The sequence below is a fragment of the Eublepharis macularius genome, chromosome 4 (assembly GCF_028583425.1).
Source record: "Eublepharis macularius isolate TG4126 chromosome 4, MPM_Emac_v1.0, whole genome shotgun sequence".
NCBI classification, from domain to species: Eukaryota; Metazoa; Chordata; class Lepidosauria; order Squamata; family Eublepharidae; genus Eublepharis; species Eublepharis macularius.
In genome coordinates, this window is record NC_072793.1 from 28,713,401 (window position 1) to 28,735,117 (window position 21,717).

Here is a 21,717-nt window from a genome sequence, read left to right on the forward strand (position 1 = left end):
TTTCGGAGAAGAGAACAGTAAGTTGGAATTAAATCAGCAGAGATTGTGTGATGTTTCCAATTTTGAAGCTGTCATATTTTCTTGGGTTCTTCCTGGAAATTTTTGAGGCCGATATAGCTACTAAACGCTGGGACAGGAAGAACACCTGAAAGCAAATTCCATCTTTTCTAAAGTAATATACACAATTAACACTATTAGTTAACAGTAGTATGTGTGAAAAGAGTGATTTCTGTGTGCAGATCTGTTCTACCCCAAGCATCAGATAATGCTTCAACCTCCCTCCAGTTTCAGCATGGAAGATGGGGAGTGCTTAAAGATACATTATCTGTACACCATTTTTCTTTAAGTGTATTGAATATTTATGTCTTACTTATTAACAAAATTTGTGTGCTGCCTTTCTGCCCGATCAGGGGCACCTGATGATGTGTGTAGCTTGAGCTATGGATCACGGGAACTTCATTAGAAGCCAAGGACATAATACTTTGGATGTTGAAAAATTCCTTCATTGTGGAATGATAAATTGAGTCTCTTTTGGACTTGGCCAGAGCAGGAAGGAATTACATATGAGAGACGTTCCAGACAAATCCAGAATGGTTGCTGGTTTGGGATTCATTTTGTAATAGTTCCATCGACTGCTCTCACTGTATGTGTACCTGAATGCTGGGAGAAAAGGCACCACACTACAGGAAGGATCGGGCGGGGGGTGGGGGTGAAGTCTTGATGAGCATAGCCGTCTGTTTTTATGCTCCCAACTCTCTCACAATATGTGTGTCTTTTCCTCTCTCCCTTTTATCCAGACATGTAAAAGGAATAGTATTAGTTGCCCTAGCAGATGGAACTTTAGCAATATTTCACAGAGGAGTAGGTAAGCGTTTACACCAGGCACCTAGACCTTGCCTCCTACTTACATATATGATCTGCTTCTGAAAAGCTTTATACACTGCAGCCCTTGCTTCTTTGCATCAAGTATTTGCTCAGCGGAATGTGATTCTTGAGCGGTCATTTTTGTTAATGCTATTTTTGCTATCAGCAAGCAAAGGTTGCTTAGTTCCTTGCACAGAGATCTGTTTTAGACTCGTATCATCTGTGAACATTTCCTCTTCTCCTTACTGCATGAATGCTATACAGACATAATTGGAGTTCTTAGGACAATCTTGAGCAACCTTTAATCCTCTTATGTAGACAGAAGATAGATGGATGTAGGTAGTGGAGCACTTCACTAATCCCTTAAGAGCTGGGTCTGTTCCATACAAACAGTTGAGGGATGACTGACAGTATCTCCTGCAGATGTTTGGTGGCCTTAAAGGTTACAGTTTCATGGTTAAATGTTTTGCGTCAGCTGTTGCTAGTTTGGATTTGTTTTGCCTATCCTTTGTGTTAATTAAAAGTAATACTCTTTGAATGCAAGGCACGGGTTGCATTTTATCAGGCATTAATCCTGCATGTAATCATAGGTTTTTGTGACAAAACTACAAGTGAATGCTAGAACAGAATCTAAATGTCTTAAAAACCAAATAGACACATGCTAGTATACAATTACTGTGTAGTCATTTTCCTAAATAACATCTGACAACAAGTTCTTTCTCAATCCACCTCTCCTTGTTTTTTCACAGACGGGCAGTGGGATTTGACCAACTATCACCTTCTAGATCTAGGCCGACCTCATCATTCCATCCGGTGTATGACTGTGGTACATGATAAAGTCTGGTGTGGCTACAGGAATAAAATCTATGTGGTTCAGCCAAAAGCCATGAAAATAGAGGCAAGTTACAATATTTCATTGGAGTAGGTTAACTAAAGTGCTTCTCTTCTGTCTACTTCTGTTTAAGACATAGGCCAAGGGAAAGCAACCAGCTTTGTGTCTGTTAGCATCTGTCAGAAAAAAGCATTCTAGATGGCTGCCTTTCCGTTATGGAATTTATTCTCTAAGAAGTCCTCCTGTCCCTGTCTTTGGCTTCATTTCAGAGGCAGGTGAAGGCAGCAGTCCCTTTTCATCAGGCATTTGAAATTTAATAGGCTGAAGACTGTAGATCTGTTTGTTGGTGTTTATGCTATTCTGTTTTTTAAGACACTGATTCTTTTGATTTCATTCATGGTTTTATTTTTGCAAGCCGCTTTGGAAACCTAGGTGATATAAGGGTGATGAAATTAAAAGAAATAAAAGGAGCTGCATTACCCACTGCATGTTGGGAGACTCATTTTATAAGGAATAAATTAATTTCAGTGTGATCACTGCTTGTTAAAGATGACAAATAGTCTGTGTTTGTAAGTGTGCGTGTGTGTAAATGATGGAGGGAATACTTTATTATAAAATACTAATCAAGCTGTAATTTATTTTAGAAATCATTTGATGCACATCCAAGAAAAGAGAGCCAAGTGAGACAGCTTGCCTGGGTGGGAGATGGAGTATGGGTGTCCATTCGTTTAGATTCTACACTCCGCCTTTATCATGCACACACATACCAACATTTACAAGATGTTGACATTGAGCCCTATGTCAGCAAAATGCTAGGTAAGTCATTGGCCACCTTTTACAGATGGGATAAATTTCTGTCTTAAAAAACCATACTAATTACTGTATATAATCATGCATTTGTAAATGGAGCAAGGGTTCTCAAACCTGAACCCAGTAAGATCAAGTCATTATTATATTCTTTTGACATGAAATGCTAGACATGCATATTACAATCTAGCAAAGTCAGATGTAAAAGTTTGCATAGTTAGGTGCTCTTTCGTTAAGATATCTGTATGTTAACTTGCACAGTTCTTAGTTTCAAGTGCATATTATGACCTTTGTGTGATAGTCTTTATGCATGTATTCTGAAAACTTGATCAGCCATGAGGTTTAAAGTATACACCCCAAAATGATGCCGCTGTCAGTATTACCAGATTTTAGACTTTCATTTTGGTTTAGGTAGATATTTTCAAAATGGCTGCTGAGAAATAGTTTAGAGCATTGAGCAGCAGCAGCAGCAACCTTTATTGGCATAGTTTAGAGCATTAAGAACTGGACACTTAGATAACAATAGTTTTCAAATTCTTTTTTTTAAATTCCCAATATAATAATAATATAATAATAATAATAACATTCACTTTATATACCACCCTTCAGGACAACTTAACGCCCACTCAGAGCAGTTTACAAAGTATGTTATTATTATCCCCACAACAAACACCCTGTGAGATGGGTGAATCTGAGAGAGCTCTGGAAGAGCTGTGACTGACCCGAGGTCACTCAGCTGGCTTCAAGTGGAGGAGTGGGGAATCAAACCCGGTTCTGCAGTTTAGAGTCCTGCTGCTCTTTACCATTACACCAAACTGGCTCTGAACTGAAAAAAATGGAAGTACAATCAAAGATAGGCAAGAGGCTTTCTGTTGAAGTATCCACTGTTTTAAATTTCTAATGCACACTGTTGTGCTGTTCCAGGTACTGGAAAACTGGGATTTTCATTTGTGAGAATCACAGCTCTTATGGTATCCTGTAATCGGTTATGGGTTGGGACAGGGAACGGTGTTATTATCTCCATACCACTAACAGAAAGTAAGTACAATAGGAAATGTGGGGTAAATAAGAGTGCCAAATATTTCAAAGTATGAAATTATGATAAAAATTAGATTAAAGTTTGCTGTACAGCTTTGGGATTTTTCTGGTTTTAATGTGGTATCTTTTCTGGCTGGCATTTCTACATCCTATGGTGAAACAACATTGTTGCGAGAATATAGAAACGTGTGTGTGTGTGTGAGAGAGAGAGAGAGAGAATTTGAATTTTATTCTCATGACAGCCTCTTCTATAGTGGGGTAGGTTGAGAGATAATCGCTCATGTAAGGTCTTCTAGTCAGCTTCATAGTAGAGTGTGGATTTGAATCTAAGACTCCCTAATAGGGGTGTGCACCTGAAAAATATCTGGGTTTCCCACTTCGGAAAAAGCCCTGAAACCTGAAGCGGCATGCAGCTTCTCATTCGGGTTTCTAGTCGCTTTGGTATGCTCCAGAAAGGTTAGGAGGCCCCAAAGCTTCCCAAAGGATTACAAATGCTTCGGAAAGCTTTGCTTTGGGATTTCCGAATCTGGGCCCCTATTTGGAAATCCCGAAGCTTTCCGAATCGGGCCTGGTTCGAGTATTATACCTGAAGTGCACACCCCTACTCCCTAATCTGAGTCTGACACATTAATCGCTACACAATAATTGTTTTTCATACTAGTGGTTATGAAATGTGTTTGAGGGACTCAGGAATTTGTAGCATGATGTTATGCATGTTTATTTGACAATCCCACTAAGTTCAGTGGGACACTCTGGCGTGTGTATAGGATTATAGCCTTAAGATTGGATCCACTATCTACCACCCCTCTGCAGAATTTTAGCTTGCAGAAGGGTAAGGGATCCATGACTTCTACTTCCCACTCCATTTCCAAAGGTCCATACAGAGTGTTTTTTTAGAGATGGCAGATGGAAGGAGGAGGAAGGAAAGAGTAGAATTCTCCGCAAGCAGAATTCTACTCATGAAGCACCATTTCTGGTTCTTAGAGCCCACCCACTTTCTCCTGGGGAAACAGAGAGATTAACACTTTTTCCTTCTCCCTGCCCCTGTCATTTTCTCTACTTGAAATGGCTATCCTGGATTGCATGGGTGGTAGTGGCCAAAAGTAGCACAGTAGGATAAGATTGTATGTGTGAGTTACACTTTTCTTTCCCTTGCACATTGGCCCCAATGCCTTACCCCCACCCCACAAGCATGATTTTGCAGTTCAGTTACATGTGTGGGGAACACAGATCCTAAATATCACATGTAATTTGTCAATTGGTGCAGTTACAAGAGCATTCTTCAGATTATAGGCATCATTAATTATGTTAGACAGCAGAAAAACAAGTTGTGAACTCCAGTTTTTTCATATTTTAATATTTATTTTGCTTCATTTATGGTTTGCCTTCACTGATAATCAAGGTGGATCACACAGTTAAAAACAATGCAGTAGAATGAGCTCAGTATAATGCAACAAAAAATGATGCCGAAAAGGATAATATTCAAACAACAAACATGCTTAGAATTTAAGTAGAACAAAATTTGAGTCCACTAGCACCTTAAGAGACTAACAAAATTTTCCACGGTATAAGTGTGTCCAAGCTCACTTAGATACTAGATAAAATCTGATAAAATCTTGTATCTGATGAAATGGGCTTGGAATCATGAAAGCTTATACCCTGGAAAAATTTGTTAGTCTCTTAAAGTGCTAGTGGACTCAAATTTTGTTCTGCCACGACAGATTCACACGGCTACCCGCCTTGAAACTATGCTTAAAATAGTCTATTTGTGTTGTGCTAAGAAGGATATATAATTGCGTAACGGCTTATGGTTTCGAAGCCTGCTTAGACACAAAAACTAATTCATGTAAAATTGGGGTGGGGGTGGGCTCAGATTTCCTGCTAGATCCTGCAGCTGACCATGTTTTCCTCTCTTACTGTCACAATCCAAGCTTCTGGCTGGGAAGACAGGTACAGAGGGGTGAGAGTTTCTGTTGTGAGAGGGAACCTAATTCTGTTGATCACGATCTTAAAATGCCTGAAGTGTGAATGTGTAATGAAAAGTCTGCCATGAAGTATTGTCCCATTTCATTCTATAAACCTTTGCCAAAAACAAACAAAACTTTTTCTGCTGGGAACTCCCCATATTTGAATGACAATTGATTTAGTAACATTAGACAACTTATCTCTAGATCTAATATATTTTATAAAATTGACGTGTTACGGCTGGCAGAAGGTTGTGGGAGGTCATTATAGAGCAAATTAATTTGCCAGTAACGTACTCTTCTGTATTGCTTTGAACACCACATGCATTGTTTTTCATGCTGTATCATTACATGATCATCCATTAAATGTTTAGTTTTGCACTGCATATGTGTATAAACAAATGCTTTCAATCATAACTGTTTTTTTAAATTTTGGACATGTCTTTAGAAATTACCTACATTTACCTTCAGTAGAGGTTCCCCCCCCCCCTTGAGATTCTCCAACATGTACTGAATAGCTTTTGAAAAGGATCCTGTTACAGCGGGAAGTTCCTAGCCTGTATTCCTTTGCTTGGTTGATGGCTTTCTTGTAATAGCTAGAAGACGGTAATGGTATATTACTAAGTTTATCTATCAAGATGGGCGTTAATTTCTCACCTTGCCCCATTCATTGAGTATTGCCAAGACCAATGGTCTGCTTTGGTTGATTGTACCCATTGAAACTGAAAGAAAAGAGTAATCCCGCTTCCTTTATATAGCAACTGAATTCTGCTAGGAACTTCTTGTTCCTAATTTAAGAAGCACATGCATTCCACCCCAGAGTGGAAGAGTGGACGTGGGGTTTTCCACGTATTTCTAGCAGACCCTGCAGAAATAATAAGCAGTCATTTGCAGCAACTGCTGAGCTGGACAGATGTTCACCCCCCCCCCAGCAGCCACAACTAAACAGGAGAGAGAAAGTGTTTACATAACCCTGCAGAAGCTATTTTCATTGCGTTCAGTGATAATGCTTGTAACATTATCCTTATTCTTTAACCTCAGTAGCCCTGTGGCACAGCAGAGCTCAAGGCAGGCATGGTGGAGGGAAGTTTTGGATGACACACTCCCCGCCCCCCCCACCCCAAATACTGTCTGCTGCTGTTGCAGATGAGTGGGCAAGTTGAATACTCTGGTGATATTTATCAGCATGCAAACTAAGATCTCAAGGATAATCATTTTCCGGAGGGATGGATTTACCCCTTATTCCCAGAGGGGAGAAGCAGCTTAAACATTGTATTGTCGAAGGCTTTCACGGCCAGAGAACTATGGTTGTTGTGGGGTTTTCCGGGCTGTATTGCCGTGGTCTTGGCATTGTAGTTCCTGACGTTTCTCCAGCAGCTGTGGCTGGCATCTTCAGAGGTATAGCACCAAAAGACAGAGATCTCTCAGTGTCACAGTGTGGAAAAGATGTTGGCAGGTCATTTATATCTACTCAGGCCAGTTATAGCAAACTTCTACATGGAACATTTTGAAAAAACAGCTCTAGAATCAGCACCCCACAAACCTAGTGTATGGTTTCGGTTTGTGGATGATACATTTATCATTTGGAGCCATGGGGAGGAAGAATTGATGGGGTTTTTGAATCATCTCAACAACATCCACCTGAACATACAATTCACAATGGAGAAAGAAATCGAGGGAAAACTCCCTTGGTCATCCGCAAAGCAAACTTTCAGTTAGGTCACAAGGTCTACAGGAAACCGACTCACACTGATCGGTACTTACACAAAAACTCCAATCACCACCCCCGACAGAAAAGAGGCATAATGAAAACATTAGTGGATCATGCAAGACGGATATGTGAGCCACCCTTTCTCAATGAGGAAATTAATCATCTAAACCACGCACTTCAGGCAAATGGCTACTCCAGAAATGAAATCCGAAGAGCAATCAAACCCAGGATGAATCAAACAACCAACGAAAAACAGTCTCCTACAGGAAAAGTGTTTTTGCCATATATCAAAGGAATTACTGATCAGATGGGAAAGCTTATGAAAAAGCATAACCTTCAAGCAGTATTCAGACCCACCCGAAAAATACAACAGATGCTACGATCAGCAAAAGACAGTAGAGACCCCCTCACCTCTGCAGGAGTATACCGTATACCCTGCAGCTGTGGACAAGTTTACATCGGGACCACAAAGCGTAGCATCCAGACAAGAATAAAAGAACATGAAAGACACTGCAGACTTGGACAACCGGAAAAATCAGCAGTGGCTGAACATAGCCTAACTCAAACAGGGCACAGTATCTTATTCCAGGACACCAAAATACTGGACAACACTTCCAACTACTTTGTCAGACTGCACAGGGAAGCCATTGAAATTCACAAGCATAAGCAAAACTTCAACAGGAAAGAAGAAACCTTAAGAACGAACAGAGCATGGTTTCCAGTCCTGAAAAACACCAGGCTAACAAAACACTCTACACCCGACAATAGCCCTGCAGAGAAGATTAGCACATCAAGTACCAATCCATATGCAAAAGAACCTCCTCAGGATACAGTGAAGCCTCCCTCCATTAGCATTCCACACCCTGGGAAACTCTTACAGGATGACTCAGCTCAACCCCACCCCTCCTGAGTAGATACAAATGACCTGCCAACATCTTTTCCACACTGTGACACTGAGAGATCTCTGTCTTTTGGTGCTACACCTCTGAAGATGCCAGCCACAGCTGCTGGCGAAACGTCAGGAACTACAATGCCAAGACCAAGGCAATACAGCCCGGAAAACCCCCAACAACCACAGCTTAAACATTGTCTTTGTGGTTTTATTCTTGTGAACTAGGATAGCATTCCTCTAAGAAAAGAGAGAAAGGGGAAACATTTTGCTGGTGAATAAGTGCTGCTACTTCCTTCGGCCACTTTGAACTACAATGTGTAGAAGGAAAGACCTTGTCCATTACTATTCATTTGATTGTATCTTCCGTGGTTTGGAGCTGATACGTAAAAGCTCTTTCTGATCAAATACCAGAACACGTGGTGGGTTCTCATTAATCCTTCTCCTCTGCTGTCACACCTGTCCATTTCCCCTTTCCTCCTTTCTTACTTTAGCTGTAATCCTCCACCAGGGACGTTTACTGGGGCTGAGGGGTAAGTGCTGATCCTGAACCAAAATAACCTGTATTCTCAGGCTTATCTAATAGCCACTTTGAGGCTGTTCCCCCACCTCTCTAAATTTACCTCCACCCCCAACTCCCATTGTATGTTCCTAAACCTCTTTCAACTTGCAGTTACATGCATTGCAGCATCTTTATGTTCGCTAAACAACCGCCAGTCCTGCTCAGCAATTTAGTGCCTCCATGTTCTGTTGCAGCTGAACTTTATCATACCAGCCTTGGTTTTTTTTTTTTCCTTCTAGTGCCATTTGTGATACCATAACCGTATAACTACCATTAATCCATTATCGTTTTTCTTCTCACGCCACATTTCTTTCCTCCTCTGATACATTGTTTGAAATGGAGATGGTTTTGTGTGTCTAGCATACACGTTTGCAAGAAGTAATATGCTGGTCTGTAGATTAAAATCTCTCTGAAACTATGCAGTTGAGATAAGGTTCCTCGGAGCCCGTAGCTGGCCACTTACTGCTGCTTTTTCCTTTTGCTGTTGGCAGATTCCAGAATCATAGTTCCTTAGGAAGTTTTCCCCATTGCACCTTTAATGACTAGCTGTAGGATCTGAGTCCAGTGGCACCTTAGAGACCAACAGCATTTTCAGGGTGTAAGCTCTTTGACTCTTGTAAAGTTACACCCTGAAAACCTTGTGCGTCTCTGGTGCTACTGGACTCAAATCCTGCTGTTCCACTGCTGACCAACACGGCCACCTTTAATAACTATCCGGTTTCTTTGTAGTATATGCTTTCGTGGACACATCTTCAAAAGCTTATGCTACAATAAAATTGTTAGTCTTTCACGTGCCACAGGTTTCTGGATTGCCTCTGCTGCAGCAGACTAACATGGCCACCCACACCTGAAACTCTTTTCTTTAAAAAACGTCAAAGTAGGTACGCATCTGTTGCTGCGATTTGCTCAGCGTCTTCAATGTAAAAAAAAAAATCTGTCCTACATTTTATTGTGAATGTAGATTTTTTTTTAAAAAAAAACTTTCCAGTTATGCTAGACTTAGCAAGCTGCTCCATTTTCTCTCCCAGAGGTACTTCAAATAACTAAGCATGCTGTCTTTTTATTCCCTTTCCAGCTCTGTCTTGAAACTGGCATTTTGTTGCCCCTTCTGTTTCATTTATCTGACTTGGCTTTAGCTTCTAGATGGTGCCATAAGGTTTTTTTTTTAAATGAATAATCGTCTCTGCAGTGAGTAATTTCAAGTGGAAAATATTGTCTTTCTCTTTTTATAGCTAATAAAGCAGCAGCAGGATCGGGCAGCCGTCCAGGCAGTGTAATACGTGTCTATGGCGATGAAAACAGTGACAAAGTGACGCCTGGAACTTTCATACCTTATTGTTCAATGGCACATGCACAGCTTTGTTTCCATGGGCATCGTGATGCTGTGAAATTCTTCGTCGCCGTTCCTGGTGAGCGTTGTGTGTGACTCTTTCCTCTATTTCAGCTTGGTTAAGAGTGTTGGCTGAGTTGGTGGAAGAAATATTAAAAATGTCTTTTCTCTAGACTTTGGATGTATTCATGGAATATTTAATGGTGTTTTCATTATTGATTTAGGTAAAATAAGCAGAGCCCTCTGCCTCTGCTTCAGCTGTAGGTTGAAACCGGCTTCTCTTAGAGTGAGAGGCATACATTCGCACTGAACCAGTATCAAATGAACTCATGGAATATATGTAGAGACAGCAAGGCAGTTTTTAAGGAGAGATACTAAATCTCCATTGATTGTCTTGCCACAGATTCTTACTTTAAAGCTCCAGCAAAGTCCAGTGACAAGATGATAGGGATCCAAGCAGACAAACATATACTGGTGATCCCTGGCCCCAAGAAAGTTCGCCTTGTCTCAACCACAGCTAGGGCGTTTTTGACCCTCGCACCAACTTGGTGGAACTCTCTGTCTGGGGAAACTTAGTCTCAGTCAAATCTTCTGCCAGGCCTGCAAAATCGAGATGTTCCACCAGGCATGTGGTGGTTGAGGCGGATGGGGGGAGCACCAAACCGGCCTCTGGCCATTGGGGGGGGGCATGTGTCTCCCTGATGTGGTATTCATCTGGTAGCTGGCCACCATGCCCCACAGACTTGTTACTGTCTGATGGACTGTGCAATATGTGCCCACTGTTTTAAATGGCTTGTTTACTGATTAATGTTTTAATTTATGCTACCATGTTTTTATCATATTTATGATATTATTGTGATCTGCTCTGAGCCTGCTTGTGGAGAGAGCAGAATATAAAATTAATTTAAAAAAAAGAGTCTTTACGGATTCCTCTTCTGGAATCCCATGAGTCTTTTTATAATTCCTCCCACTAAATAGAAATATTTGCACAATGATTCTCACCTAGTGTTTTCACAGAGGAGTTTCCTTGTGGATTCTCACTTTTGACATGCTGTCTCCATTGCTTCTCTCAATGAGATTCAGTGTTAATGTCTGACACTTCAAAGTTGCTATTTAGCACCAGCTGCATGCTACATGTTATATGGAATATAAGCTGTGTAAGCAACACCTGTCATGCTACACGGCAAGCTGAACTGAACTTCGGAAAGGAACTCAAATGCACTATGAAAAGTGACTACCAGAAAAAAGACGAACTCCTTTGTGCATGCTGATGCATTAACACCGCTTTGAGTGTAATCATAGGTAGCAAAGCAGAAAGCATCCAGATGCAAATCTGAAAACAGACAAAGGGGGTGGTTGTAGAAGAGTTTATATAGCGAGAGAGGAAAGAGAATGTGCTAGACCGTGGATCCAATAGGTTGGATCTAGCTGCCACCACAGCACGAGTTTCTCCACTCTATGACTGAAGATAAGCTGTGATTGTGCAAGAAAATACTGTTAAACAATATGTTCATTTGGAAAGTTATTCTGTTAAACAGAGCTTCTGCCTGAAATGTTGAAGAATTACTGATAGAATTATGTATGTCCTGAGTGGTTGGGTCTGCCTCTTGTGGCAGCCAGTTTGTGGTTATGCCTACTATCTAGTGTCAGAATTCCAAAGGTGCCCACAGGCTTAAAAAGATTATGTACACTTGGACTATGGCTTATTGATAAGCAAGAGGTTCAGTTTTAGTGAAGTTACCCTCAAGATTCAGATTTGAAGGTCTCAACATAAGAAATAGCTCAAAGAGATACCTTAGTAAGGAACAGGGACTGTAGACTAGGCTAGGGCTTTTTTTGAGCCAGAATGCCCCAGACTGGCATTCCAGCAGCTCTTTAAAATAAAATGGCCTATTTTGGCTGTTTGGGGCCTGGATTGGGCCCAAAACAGCCTGGATCGGGCTGCTGCTGGATGGGGGAGGGTTCCCTCGCCTGGCACTGGCCTGATCCTGGCCATTTCGGCCCTGATCCAGGCTGTTGTTGGCCCTAAATAGGCCCAAAATGGCCAAAATGGCACTGAAACAGCCTGGATGGGGGCCGAAACAGCCTGGTGACAGGTGGGGGAGCCCTCCCCCGCCCGGCACCAGCCAGATCCTGGCTGATTCGGCCCCAATCCGGGCCATTTTGGCCCAACCCCAAATGTCAGGAAGTCACATTATGCATAACTCTTAAACAGTTCAAGCAGAAGCTCTGTTTAATAGATTGCCTTTTAAAATGAAGTTACTGTTTTAAAATATTTATCCTCGCTGGTTTGGCCCCGATCCGGGCAACTTTGGCCATTTGGGGAGAAAAGGCCCAGATTGGGCCTGTGCCAGGTGAGAAGGGTTCCCCTGCCCGGCAGTGGCCCAGTCTGGGCCGTTTTGAGCCCAAAACAGCCATGATCAGGGCTGAGCCTGCCAGGATCTGGTGAGTGCCGCATGGGGGAGGGTTCCCCTGCCCGGCTGTGGCCCGTTCCAGGCCAGTTTAGGGGCGTTCTGGGCATTTTGGGCCCATTTGGCACCCAAAATGGCCCAGATCGGGGCCCAAATGGCCCAGCCAGTATTGGGCACGGGAACCCTCCCCCACCTGGCAATGGCCCGATCCTGGCAATTTAGGGCCTGAATTGGGCCTACATGGCTGAAAGGGGCCCAAAACTGCAAGGTTTGGGCCTGAAACGGCCAGGTTCGGGCCTCTGCTGGGCAGGGGTACACCCCCCCACCCATCAGCGGCCCGATCCTGGCCCTTTTTGTCCCCTTTTGGCCATTTTGGGCACAATTCAGGCCCAAGACGGCCAGGATCAGGCCTGAAATGGCCAGCATTGGGCTCTTGCCAGGCGGGGAAAGACTCCTCCACCCAACAGCAGCCAAATCCTGGTCATTTGGGGCCCCTTTCAGCTATTTTGGGCCCAATCAGCCAGGATCGGGCCCGAAATGGCCAGGATCGGGCCCGAAATGTCTGAAATGGCCAGGATCGGGTCTCTGCGCTGTAGGGGAACTCTCCCTCACCCGGCAGCTGCCCTTTTGGCCATTTTGGACCCAATTCAGGCCCAAAATGGCCAGGATCGGGCGTGAAACAGCCTGGGTTGGCCCGCTGCCTGGCGAAGCAGTGCTCTCTCGTGTGGCAGCAGCCCATTCCAGGCTGATCCGGGCCATATCTGGCCCAATTTGAGCCCAGAACAGCCCGGATCAGGCCTTAAACAGCCAGGTTCGGGCTGCTGCCCTGCGGGGGAGTGCTCTCCCATGTGGCAACAGCCTGTTCTTTGCTGATCCGGACCATTTTGGCCTGGGAGCGCGCGCGCGCTGTGCGCATTCGCATGTATTGAGAGGTGCACCACTCCTCCCGGGAGTTGCCCTCGGTGAGAGTTCCCCCATCTCTTTCCCCAGAAATAAAGCCCTGGACTAGGCTATTGGGCACTGTCTGCTGATGTTGATATGCTCCTACTGAATAGTTCAATGTTGCTTAAAATGCCGTGTTAATTACTTAACATTTTAAATCATCTATGTTTCGGGCTTTATGCTAGTTTGCAAATTTGCAGCTACCATACCCTATTGTATCTGTTTTCATTGAATGTCCCAACTGTTGATCATATTGTATTTTTGCTCTGTAAATGTCCTAGTTATTGATTATATTGTATTCACTTGTAGTATGTAATCTACCTTGGATCTCGGTGAGAAAGGTGGACTATAAATAAACAACAATAATAATAGGAACTGATGCCCAAAGCAGTCATGGAGCAAAGGCTAACTTGCCTCTTTGTTATAAAGGATCTTGTGTTCCTGTATAGCCTAACAAATTTAGTCTTCAAGTTGCCACAGATTCTCTGTTTTGGTTGCAGCAGACTGACCATGGTTAAGTGGTTGGTATGTGAATCAGCACTCTGCTGATTTGAATCCCACTACTGCCATGACCTCAGTAGGTGGCCTTGGGTAAGCCACTCCTCTCAGCCCCATCTGTATTGGGAGGATAATAATAACACTGACCTTGTTCACTGCTCTGAGTAGGGCACTGATCTGTTTAGGAAAGAGGTATATAAGTGCTGTTCTTGGTATTGCTACTGCTACTACTAGTATAACTACTACTCTTGAGTACTACCACTACCACCCCGCCCCCAGTGGAATTAGTTTCTTCAACGCAAGTCCAGTTAAGCTGGGCTGGAGGGCTGGGCAGATCTACATGTCCAGGGCCATTGGAACATCCGGACAGATAATAGAGAGAGCTGAAAAAGCTGGAGATATACTGAGAATTTGCGGGGTTCCAATAGCATTTCCCACCTGTGGTATTGACAGTATAGATACTGATTTTTTCCTCCCATAACCTGGAAGCCATAGTAGTATTTGTTAGGTGTCATGATGGAGTTTTATTAATATTCATATATTTGGAACTGAGAGTGAACCAACATATATTTAATCAGCAAATATGTCAGACAAGACTAAGACATAGATTTAGAGCAAACGGGGAAAGGTTCGGGGCTTCTTCATTTGTTTCCTTCTGAAACTCCATTGAATCTTTATTTGAGCAGCGCTGTTGATCAGTGTTTTGGAAACTTAATATAAATTGGCCAAAAGCCAAAAGGATTTGTGCAGTCTACCAGACATACATGGGGGCTTTTTAGCTCTACTACTAACCTACCCCCCCCAAATATTGGGGGACCATCCAAAACAGAATTTTATGACATTAAAAGGGATTTCATCAATGTCCAGTGTCCTCCCAGACTTCCTTGGAGCCGTTACTGTTACCCTCTAAATACAGAGTTAATAGTGACATGTCTAACCACTTTTCTTGAATCTGCTTTTCAACCTCTAATGTTACATGGAAGACACAGTTGTAATTTTACCTTGGTCATCTGAATAGTATAAATTTAAGGAAAGTGATGCAGTATTTATTGCTAAGTACAATTACCCTGAACGTGATTTATATGCTTCGTCAGTGGCATAGAAGTCACTGTTCCCACAGCTGCTCCCACATTATATAAAAATCTAGCTACTTTAAGAGATCTGGCAGAGATTTTTGTATGTGTTTTTTTTACTATGAGAGAGCAACCACAGACTTCTGTTTAGCTACTGGAGATTGGACTGACTGTGCAGATTTTTTAAAAGTTGCTTTAACAGTAGCTGCCACCACAGCACAAGGATATTCATTACGTGAATGAAGGTAGGCTGTGTGTATGCAAGAAAATATTTTAAAACAATAACTTCATTTTAAAAGGCCTTCTATTAAACAGAGCTTCTACTTGAAATGTTTAAGAGTTATGCATAATCTGACTTCCTGACATTTGGGGTTTGGTTCTGCCTCCTGAGGCAGCTGTGTTGAGTTTGGCCTCCCCACACTGTGTCAGAATTTCAAAGGCGCCCTCACACGCAAAAGATTGGGGTCCTCTGATCTAGTTAACCATTTTGGGAAGTTTTTGTATTCTCAGACTGCTCCATAAAATGTAATACTGTTGATGCTTTTTCTGACACTTAGGTCAGGTTATTTGCCCTCAGATGGGAGGAGGTCCAGATGTTTCGGGTGATAAAATGACACTCTCTGCACAGGAATCCAACAACCAAGCTCCTTTGAAATCCATGTTGGTAATAAGTGGAGGAGAAGGGTACATTGACTTCAGGATGGGTAAGAATCTTGCACTTGTCTGGTGAACTTTTATTTGCTTTGATCAACTCAATAAAATGTGAGAATAGTTTATTTTACCATTGGTTTACAAAGCAGGCTTGATTTGGGGCTGTTTCCCTAAATCCACATTGTCTCTGCTTTGAAGAGAGCGAGGGTAAGAGAGAGAGCATATAGAGGTCTTCGAGGAGGGGGCGTTCCTATGATTTTGTATTACCTTTGTCTTATAGAAAATGGAGAATGCGTCACTGGTAATTTACTAGTGCTAGATTATCTGCAGCAGTTGTTTTATTTGAATGTAGTGCTCCCTGTGGGCTTCTTTCAGTGGAGGATGTTATCAGTATGTTACTGTCCTTGCCCTCTCGCTGTATTTTGGACTGCAAGTTTCTTTGTGTCATAAAAGTCAAAGCTTTGGGAATTGAGCCAGTCCCATCAGTGCAACCCCCATTGCCTACATAACCCTGTCCCAAGATTGTTTCACGCTCATGCTAATAGTGTGACAGAGACAGATGTTCATTTAAAGTATTTACTCAAATATAAGACTAGATTTTTCACAGGTATTCCATAAAAAAAAACAGAAGTCATCTTACTGTTACTGCATACAAGTTAGGTTCAATAATAAAAATCTGTTTGCTTATAACATTTTTAAGGGGATTGTCTTACATTCAAGCAAATATGAGTATATTATAATACAATACTCTCTATTCTCTCATGAATTCCCTCATCCCTTATGGTTAATACCAAAAACCAATGTAGTGGTTAGAATATTAGACTAGAAACATTGATACCCAGGTTCAACCCCCTCTCTGTCACAAAGCTCACTGCGTGACTGTGGGCTACTCAGACTATTTCAGTCCAATTTACCTCTGAGGGTCGTTGTGAAGCTAAACTGGGGAGGTGTCTGTGTATGCCATCCTGAGCTTTTTGGAAGGACAATAGGAGAGAAAAGTATAATACAAACTTCTTTTTAAAATCCCATTTATTCCAACTTGTGGAGATTTGAATATTTGATATATTTGATATTCAAATTCTTCATCTGGCCTTCCGTTGCCTTTTCTTTTAGAACTCTCTTGTCTTTGATTACACTGCCAGGAGACTCTGGAATAAGAATCAACCTGAGCTAGGGGCAGGCATCTGTAGTAGGGGTGTGCGGGGATGGGAAGATTCGATTTTTCCACTTTAGAAATTCCGAAGCAGGATAAAGAATTGGAAATAAGCGATTTCCAAAACGGCAAGCCTCTTCAGAAACCACTTATTGCCCTGCTTTGGTATGCTCCGTAAAGATTCAGAGCACACCGAAACTTCCCACCCTGCCACTTATTTCACCCCTCCTCCCCCTCCCATTGGTGTGAAATAAGTGGCAGCAGGGTTTTTCCTGCTTCAGCTGATCCACGGGGGGGATCCCCCCTACAGGCCAGCTGAAGTTTAAAGGGCCCTTTCCCTGCTATGCAGGGAAGCCTGGAAAGGGCCCTTAAAATGCTAGCTGGCATGCGGCAAGAAAAGGGCCCTTTAAATTCCAGCTGGCCCATGGGGATCCTCCGCAGATCAGCTGAAGCCAGCCATGGTTTAAAAGCCCAAAGCTTCCCGAATTGTTTTGAGAAGCTTTGATTTAGCATTTACGAGTTGGGGCCAGTATAAATCTTTACAAATCGAGTCCTATTCGGGTATTTATCCCAAATCGGAAACCCAAATTGCACACCCCTAATCTGTAGTTCTTTGGAGGTCCTCCCGTTTCATTGGAGGAAGAGGTGGGACCCAAGTATCATGCATAAAGTGCTTCTGTTGAGTCATCCTGCAAGTCAGTATAGTAGGAATAATGTGTATGTAGTGATGGTACGGACGGTAGACAGTCTTCTTTGGTCTTAATTTTTAATAGGACGTGGATGCTCTTTCTTTATGCCCTCCAGTTACATTGGTTTGTTCACATCAAAAATTCTGTCTGTTTTCCAGGTGATGAAGTTGGTGAGTCTGAACTTCTCGGAGAGGCACTACAACTTGAACCTTCGGTAGCCAAAGCAGAGAGGAGCCACCTGATAGTGTGGCAAGTAATGTGCGGCAATGAATAACACCCCTGGCCCTGTGGAAAGCAGCTCGAGACTGCAAGAGCCTTCTGCATGTCTTCGGTTTTCCTTTTATTTTTTTTACAAAACCCTTTCACTACATATGGTTTGAGCATTCCTTTGCCATTGGCTTTATATCACAAAGCTCTCAAACCTTAACAATACAAGAATTGGCTTGTGCTGTTTTACCGCATCAATGTTAGGTAGCAAGAACAGATCTGTTTCCCCCAGGCAAATGAAAGCTCTGTTTAATCTCCCACAGGCAGCTTTATTGTTTGTACCATCTTCACCTGTAGAAGAATTTATATCAGTCGACGGGGTCACTTTTCTACCACAGATTGATTTTTAAATGCTAGAATGTCTTTTGTTCGTTTATTGAGTAAAACAGGAAAGTTATTTCTAGCAAAGTATTTTTTGCAGTATGATATGAATTATAATCTTCATTCTGTGCATTCAGTGAGGGCTAAAATGAATTAAGTCTTTACATGCTTGTTTCTAATTCCCATCAGTCTTGTTTACCCAGCTGCACTAAATGTCCTTTGCTCATATCAAGATTCTGAAGAAGACAGAGGTGGTTATATAGACACGGACTGATAATAGCTTGTTTCATGATTAATTAACCGGAAGCGCATAAGATGAGAGCAGTACTGTCCCTTGATGATCAGGGTCATGGTTTTTTTTGAAGGAAGAATCTTTTCTGGGTTTCATTCCTTTTTATATTTGGGTACATTTTGAGTCATCTCAAAGGACAGACTTAGGATGGATTTTGAATTGCTTCTCTGCTCCATGAGCAGAGGTCAGATTGCTTTTTAGCATACCTTTCATCTTAGACCTTGGCCGGTCGCCTTCATGGTCTCTTGTGGAGAAGGGCTCTAGCAGTAGGAGAGAACTAGCTGAGAGCCCCAACAGCACATATTACTTGGGTAAGCGGGGCGGGGCAGGGGGGAGCGGGGGTGGGGAAGGCAGTCCTTATTAGGCCTAAAATGCATTGTTTTTCATAAGCCATTTAACTCGTGTAATTCTTTATGACATTTTTCTTCTGTGGACTGAATAAGCAACAGACTGACAATTACTTGCATTTTTGTAACCATGTGGCTTTAGTAGGACAATAGCACTGTACAAGGTCTGAGTGTCTCCCCCTGAGTCTGAAGATACCAAGAAATAACTTCATACAACTAATTCTGCCTTCTTGCTATATGTAAAAATATATGATAAACTTTGGGTTAAGTCTCCTCCTTTGCTGCAGATTACCCAACTGATGGCAAAACTCCGTTGAATGCTACATTTTTTAAATTTCCTGAAGGTTATAAAAGCTTCCCAATATTATTTCATAACTTAGAAGTATAAATTAAAATATTATTACTCAGCTAGTGCCCACCAAGAGGCTGGGGTTATTCCCATTTAATGGGGGCTGACAATATAGTTAAATTACAGGATAGGAAATGTTCAAAAGTGTTTAAAAACAAAACAAAGAAAAAGAAATAAAACTGTTTTGAAAAATTGCCTAAACATTTTTATGCAATAGGAGCAGTTTGTGATCTGTTAAGGAAACATGTATTTATATATATATATACACAGTTAATTTTTTAAACCATGGTAAGCTGAGGTCTATTGTGTAAATATTTATTTAGGCAGATTTTTTAAAGATGTGCATCTTACCTGATAAAATTCAGTAAAACTCCATTCAGGTCTCTTGGTTATAGATTTATATGTATAAATACTTTTTAAGAGCATATTTTATACACAACTGATTGGTTCTGGTAAGTATGTATTTAGACCATCATGTGTGGTTAAAAAACAATGAATGTCTAATACTTTGGTAGTAGAATTCCCCCCCCCCTCCGGTATGCCAAACGCAATGAGTAATCACAGTTTACTCTCAGAAATTTTTAACCTGACTGAACTGTACTTGTAAAATTCAGAAAAAGAATCCTGATCTAAAAATTCCCTGACAGATCCAGAAAAGCACGCGTTTTTTTTAGTGTTGATCTTTTCAAACAGCAAACACACACACACACACACCAAACTCATATTGTGTTGTAACGTCAAGCACTTTTCTTAAATAGGAGAGGGTTCAGCAGAAAACGTAACCGAGAAGCCTTCACAGCATGTGACTCCAGATGCATCTGTAGGATTGCACTGCAAGCTCTTCATCTTGGGTATCCAGTGAAACTCACTGTCTCTTCACAGTGAACCTATTACTCTGAGCACTGCACCTCTGGACTCCTTAATTGAATGGGCTTGGTTTTCAGAGCTTTCATGGGAAATTGAATTGTCACCTTCACATTCCTGGAGAAAGATCCAAAAGATTCCACCACCACCCCGCCCCCCAACACACACACTTTAGATAGTGCTTTTATTTAAAATGATTGTGTTGTTTCTCTGAAGTGCTTCACTGCTTTCAAACAGATGCATCTGGGCAGCATGTTAATGTCTTGCCAAACGTGTTGGGTAAACTGCGCCATTCTCTTCTCTTGCATCAACTGCTGTCTACAGTCGAAGAGATGAGAGTTCAGCAGAGACTTCTGGCACTACTGTCAGTGCAAGCAAGAGGCTGGCACCCAGCCCTTATTTAATTTTTAAATGTCGCCCCTGTCCTAAAGAATAGCCGATTTAGAAGGTGGGTTTCATCTCCGTTCACTGAGATTTACACACTCCTTGTTCCTGAGCACTTTTAAGGGTAGGTGGTAAAATGTGCTAAATCTCATGCATCAGCTGCCTAAAAACGCAGTCTTGAGAATGTCTTGTATATTACATACTGATCGTTTTTTAAAATTCAGGAGTGGGAATGAATCCCTTGGCAGCTGACAGTTTTGTTAATAGTTTGAGAGAGCATTTCGAGCACAAAAAATATGCAGCACACGATTTGTCTGGGGTAAATGTGTCTTGCATGGTAACTGGCAAAATGAAATTTATATATCCTGCCATATTGTTCATTTCTTGTAAGGTCTTCCTGCGTTGGATCAGTTAGAGCTGGCAGAGTGTAGACACTTTATCATAGGCTGCCTTAGTAACTAAGAAATGTTTAATAATCTTCTAATATGCTAACTGTTCTGAAGAACACAGTGTCTTGAAGATAATGTGTAACTGAATATTTATTTCCATGTGAGTATTATGAAAGTTACCAAAGGACTGAAACTGACTTGGCACTCTTGCAATTGAACCTTGAGCTTATAGGATCTCCTGAAGATCCTAAGTTTGTAAAAATGACACAGAATGAAAAACACACATTCTTTGTGGAAGCTAACTTTATTTTCCTAACAGGGTTATGCCATATTGTAACAACCTTAAGTTGCACCTCAAAACATTGTTCTATACACTAAATATTTTTCTCTCCCTCTAACAATTTCATTGCTGTACATTTCTCAATCTTTTAAACATGTTTTAAAACATTTTATGGTCTTTAATTTTTTTGGAAAATGTCTAGACACTTTACGCTGAATTTTACTTGCCTCTGTAACCTTGAGATGGATACTGCAGCGTTAAACTTGCTGTCTGTTTAAAACTTGAGGCTTCTTTTCTGTGAGCCAGAAAAGCTCACGTAGCAGTGAAGTTATTTCAGTATTTATTATTGAATCCTTGGGGGTTCAGAATGTAACTTTGTACATGAAATATATATATAAATATGTATATGAAACGCACACTTGTCTTGGCATCTTTCTTGCAACCCCTGGTGAGCTCATATTATGGTCATTAAAGACGTGTTCACATGGCTAAATTAAGCTTCTTGCCAAAACAAGCAGGACTGATGACAAACTTGATCCTGCATGTCGTGGATTCTTTAGCAGCACTGATTCTATTGAATTGAGTGGACGTGAATGATCTCCCCAACTCAACTTGGCCAAAACTGAGTTCAGGTGATAATCCTTACTTTGTGATTGAAAAGACAAGATTGAAATGTTAGTTGTCAGCAATGGTTGATGGTCTGTGATGCCTGCATGTTCACGTCACTAAGGAGAAGGAAGGCTTATGGGTTTCTGGACTGTTCCACAGCATAGCCTGTAATTACATCAGCACATGGCTAGATTTTCAGAG

The 21,717-nt window shown here is 41.7% G+C and overlaps 1 protein-coding gene across 5 annotated transcripts in view; it reads left to right on the plus strand.

Annotated features, from left to right (window-relative positions):
- SPAG9 (sperm associated antigen 9) overlaps nucleotides 1-21,316 on the plus strand; it is a 113,628-nt gene extending 92,312 nt beyond the window's left edge. For 3 of the 5 annotated variants that reach the window (XM_054976190.1, XM_054976191.1, XM_054976194.1), the window contains 8 exons: nucleotides 798-865; nucleotides 1,614-1,762; nucleotides 2,341-2,512; nucleotides 3,428-3,541; nucleotides 8,600-8,638; nucleotides 9,900-10,076; nucleotides 15,479-15,625; nucleotides 17,573-21,316. In XM_054976190.1, coding sequence (XP_054832165.1) covers nucleotides 798-865; nucleotides 1,614-1,762; nucleotides 2,341-2,512; nucleotides 3,428-3,541; nucleotides 8,600-8,638; nucleotides 9,900-10,076; nucleotides 15,479-15,625; nucleotides 17,573-17,688 — 982 coding nt within the window. In that variant the 3' untranslated portion in view covers nucleotides 17,689-21,316. The remainder of the gene's footprint in view (nucleotides 1-797; nucleotides 866-1,613; nucleotides 1,763-2,340; nucleotides 2,513-3,427; nucleotides 3,542-8,599; nucleotides 8,639-9,899; nucleotides 10,077-15,478; nucleotides 15,626-17,572) is intronic. The other 2 variants (XM_054976192.1, XM_054976193.1) reach the window with 1 other exon arrangement.
- The last annotated feature ends 401 nt before the right edge of the window (nucleotides 21,317-21,717 follow it).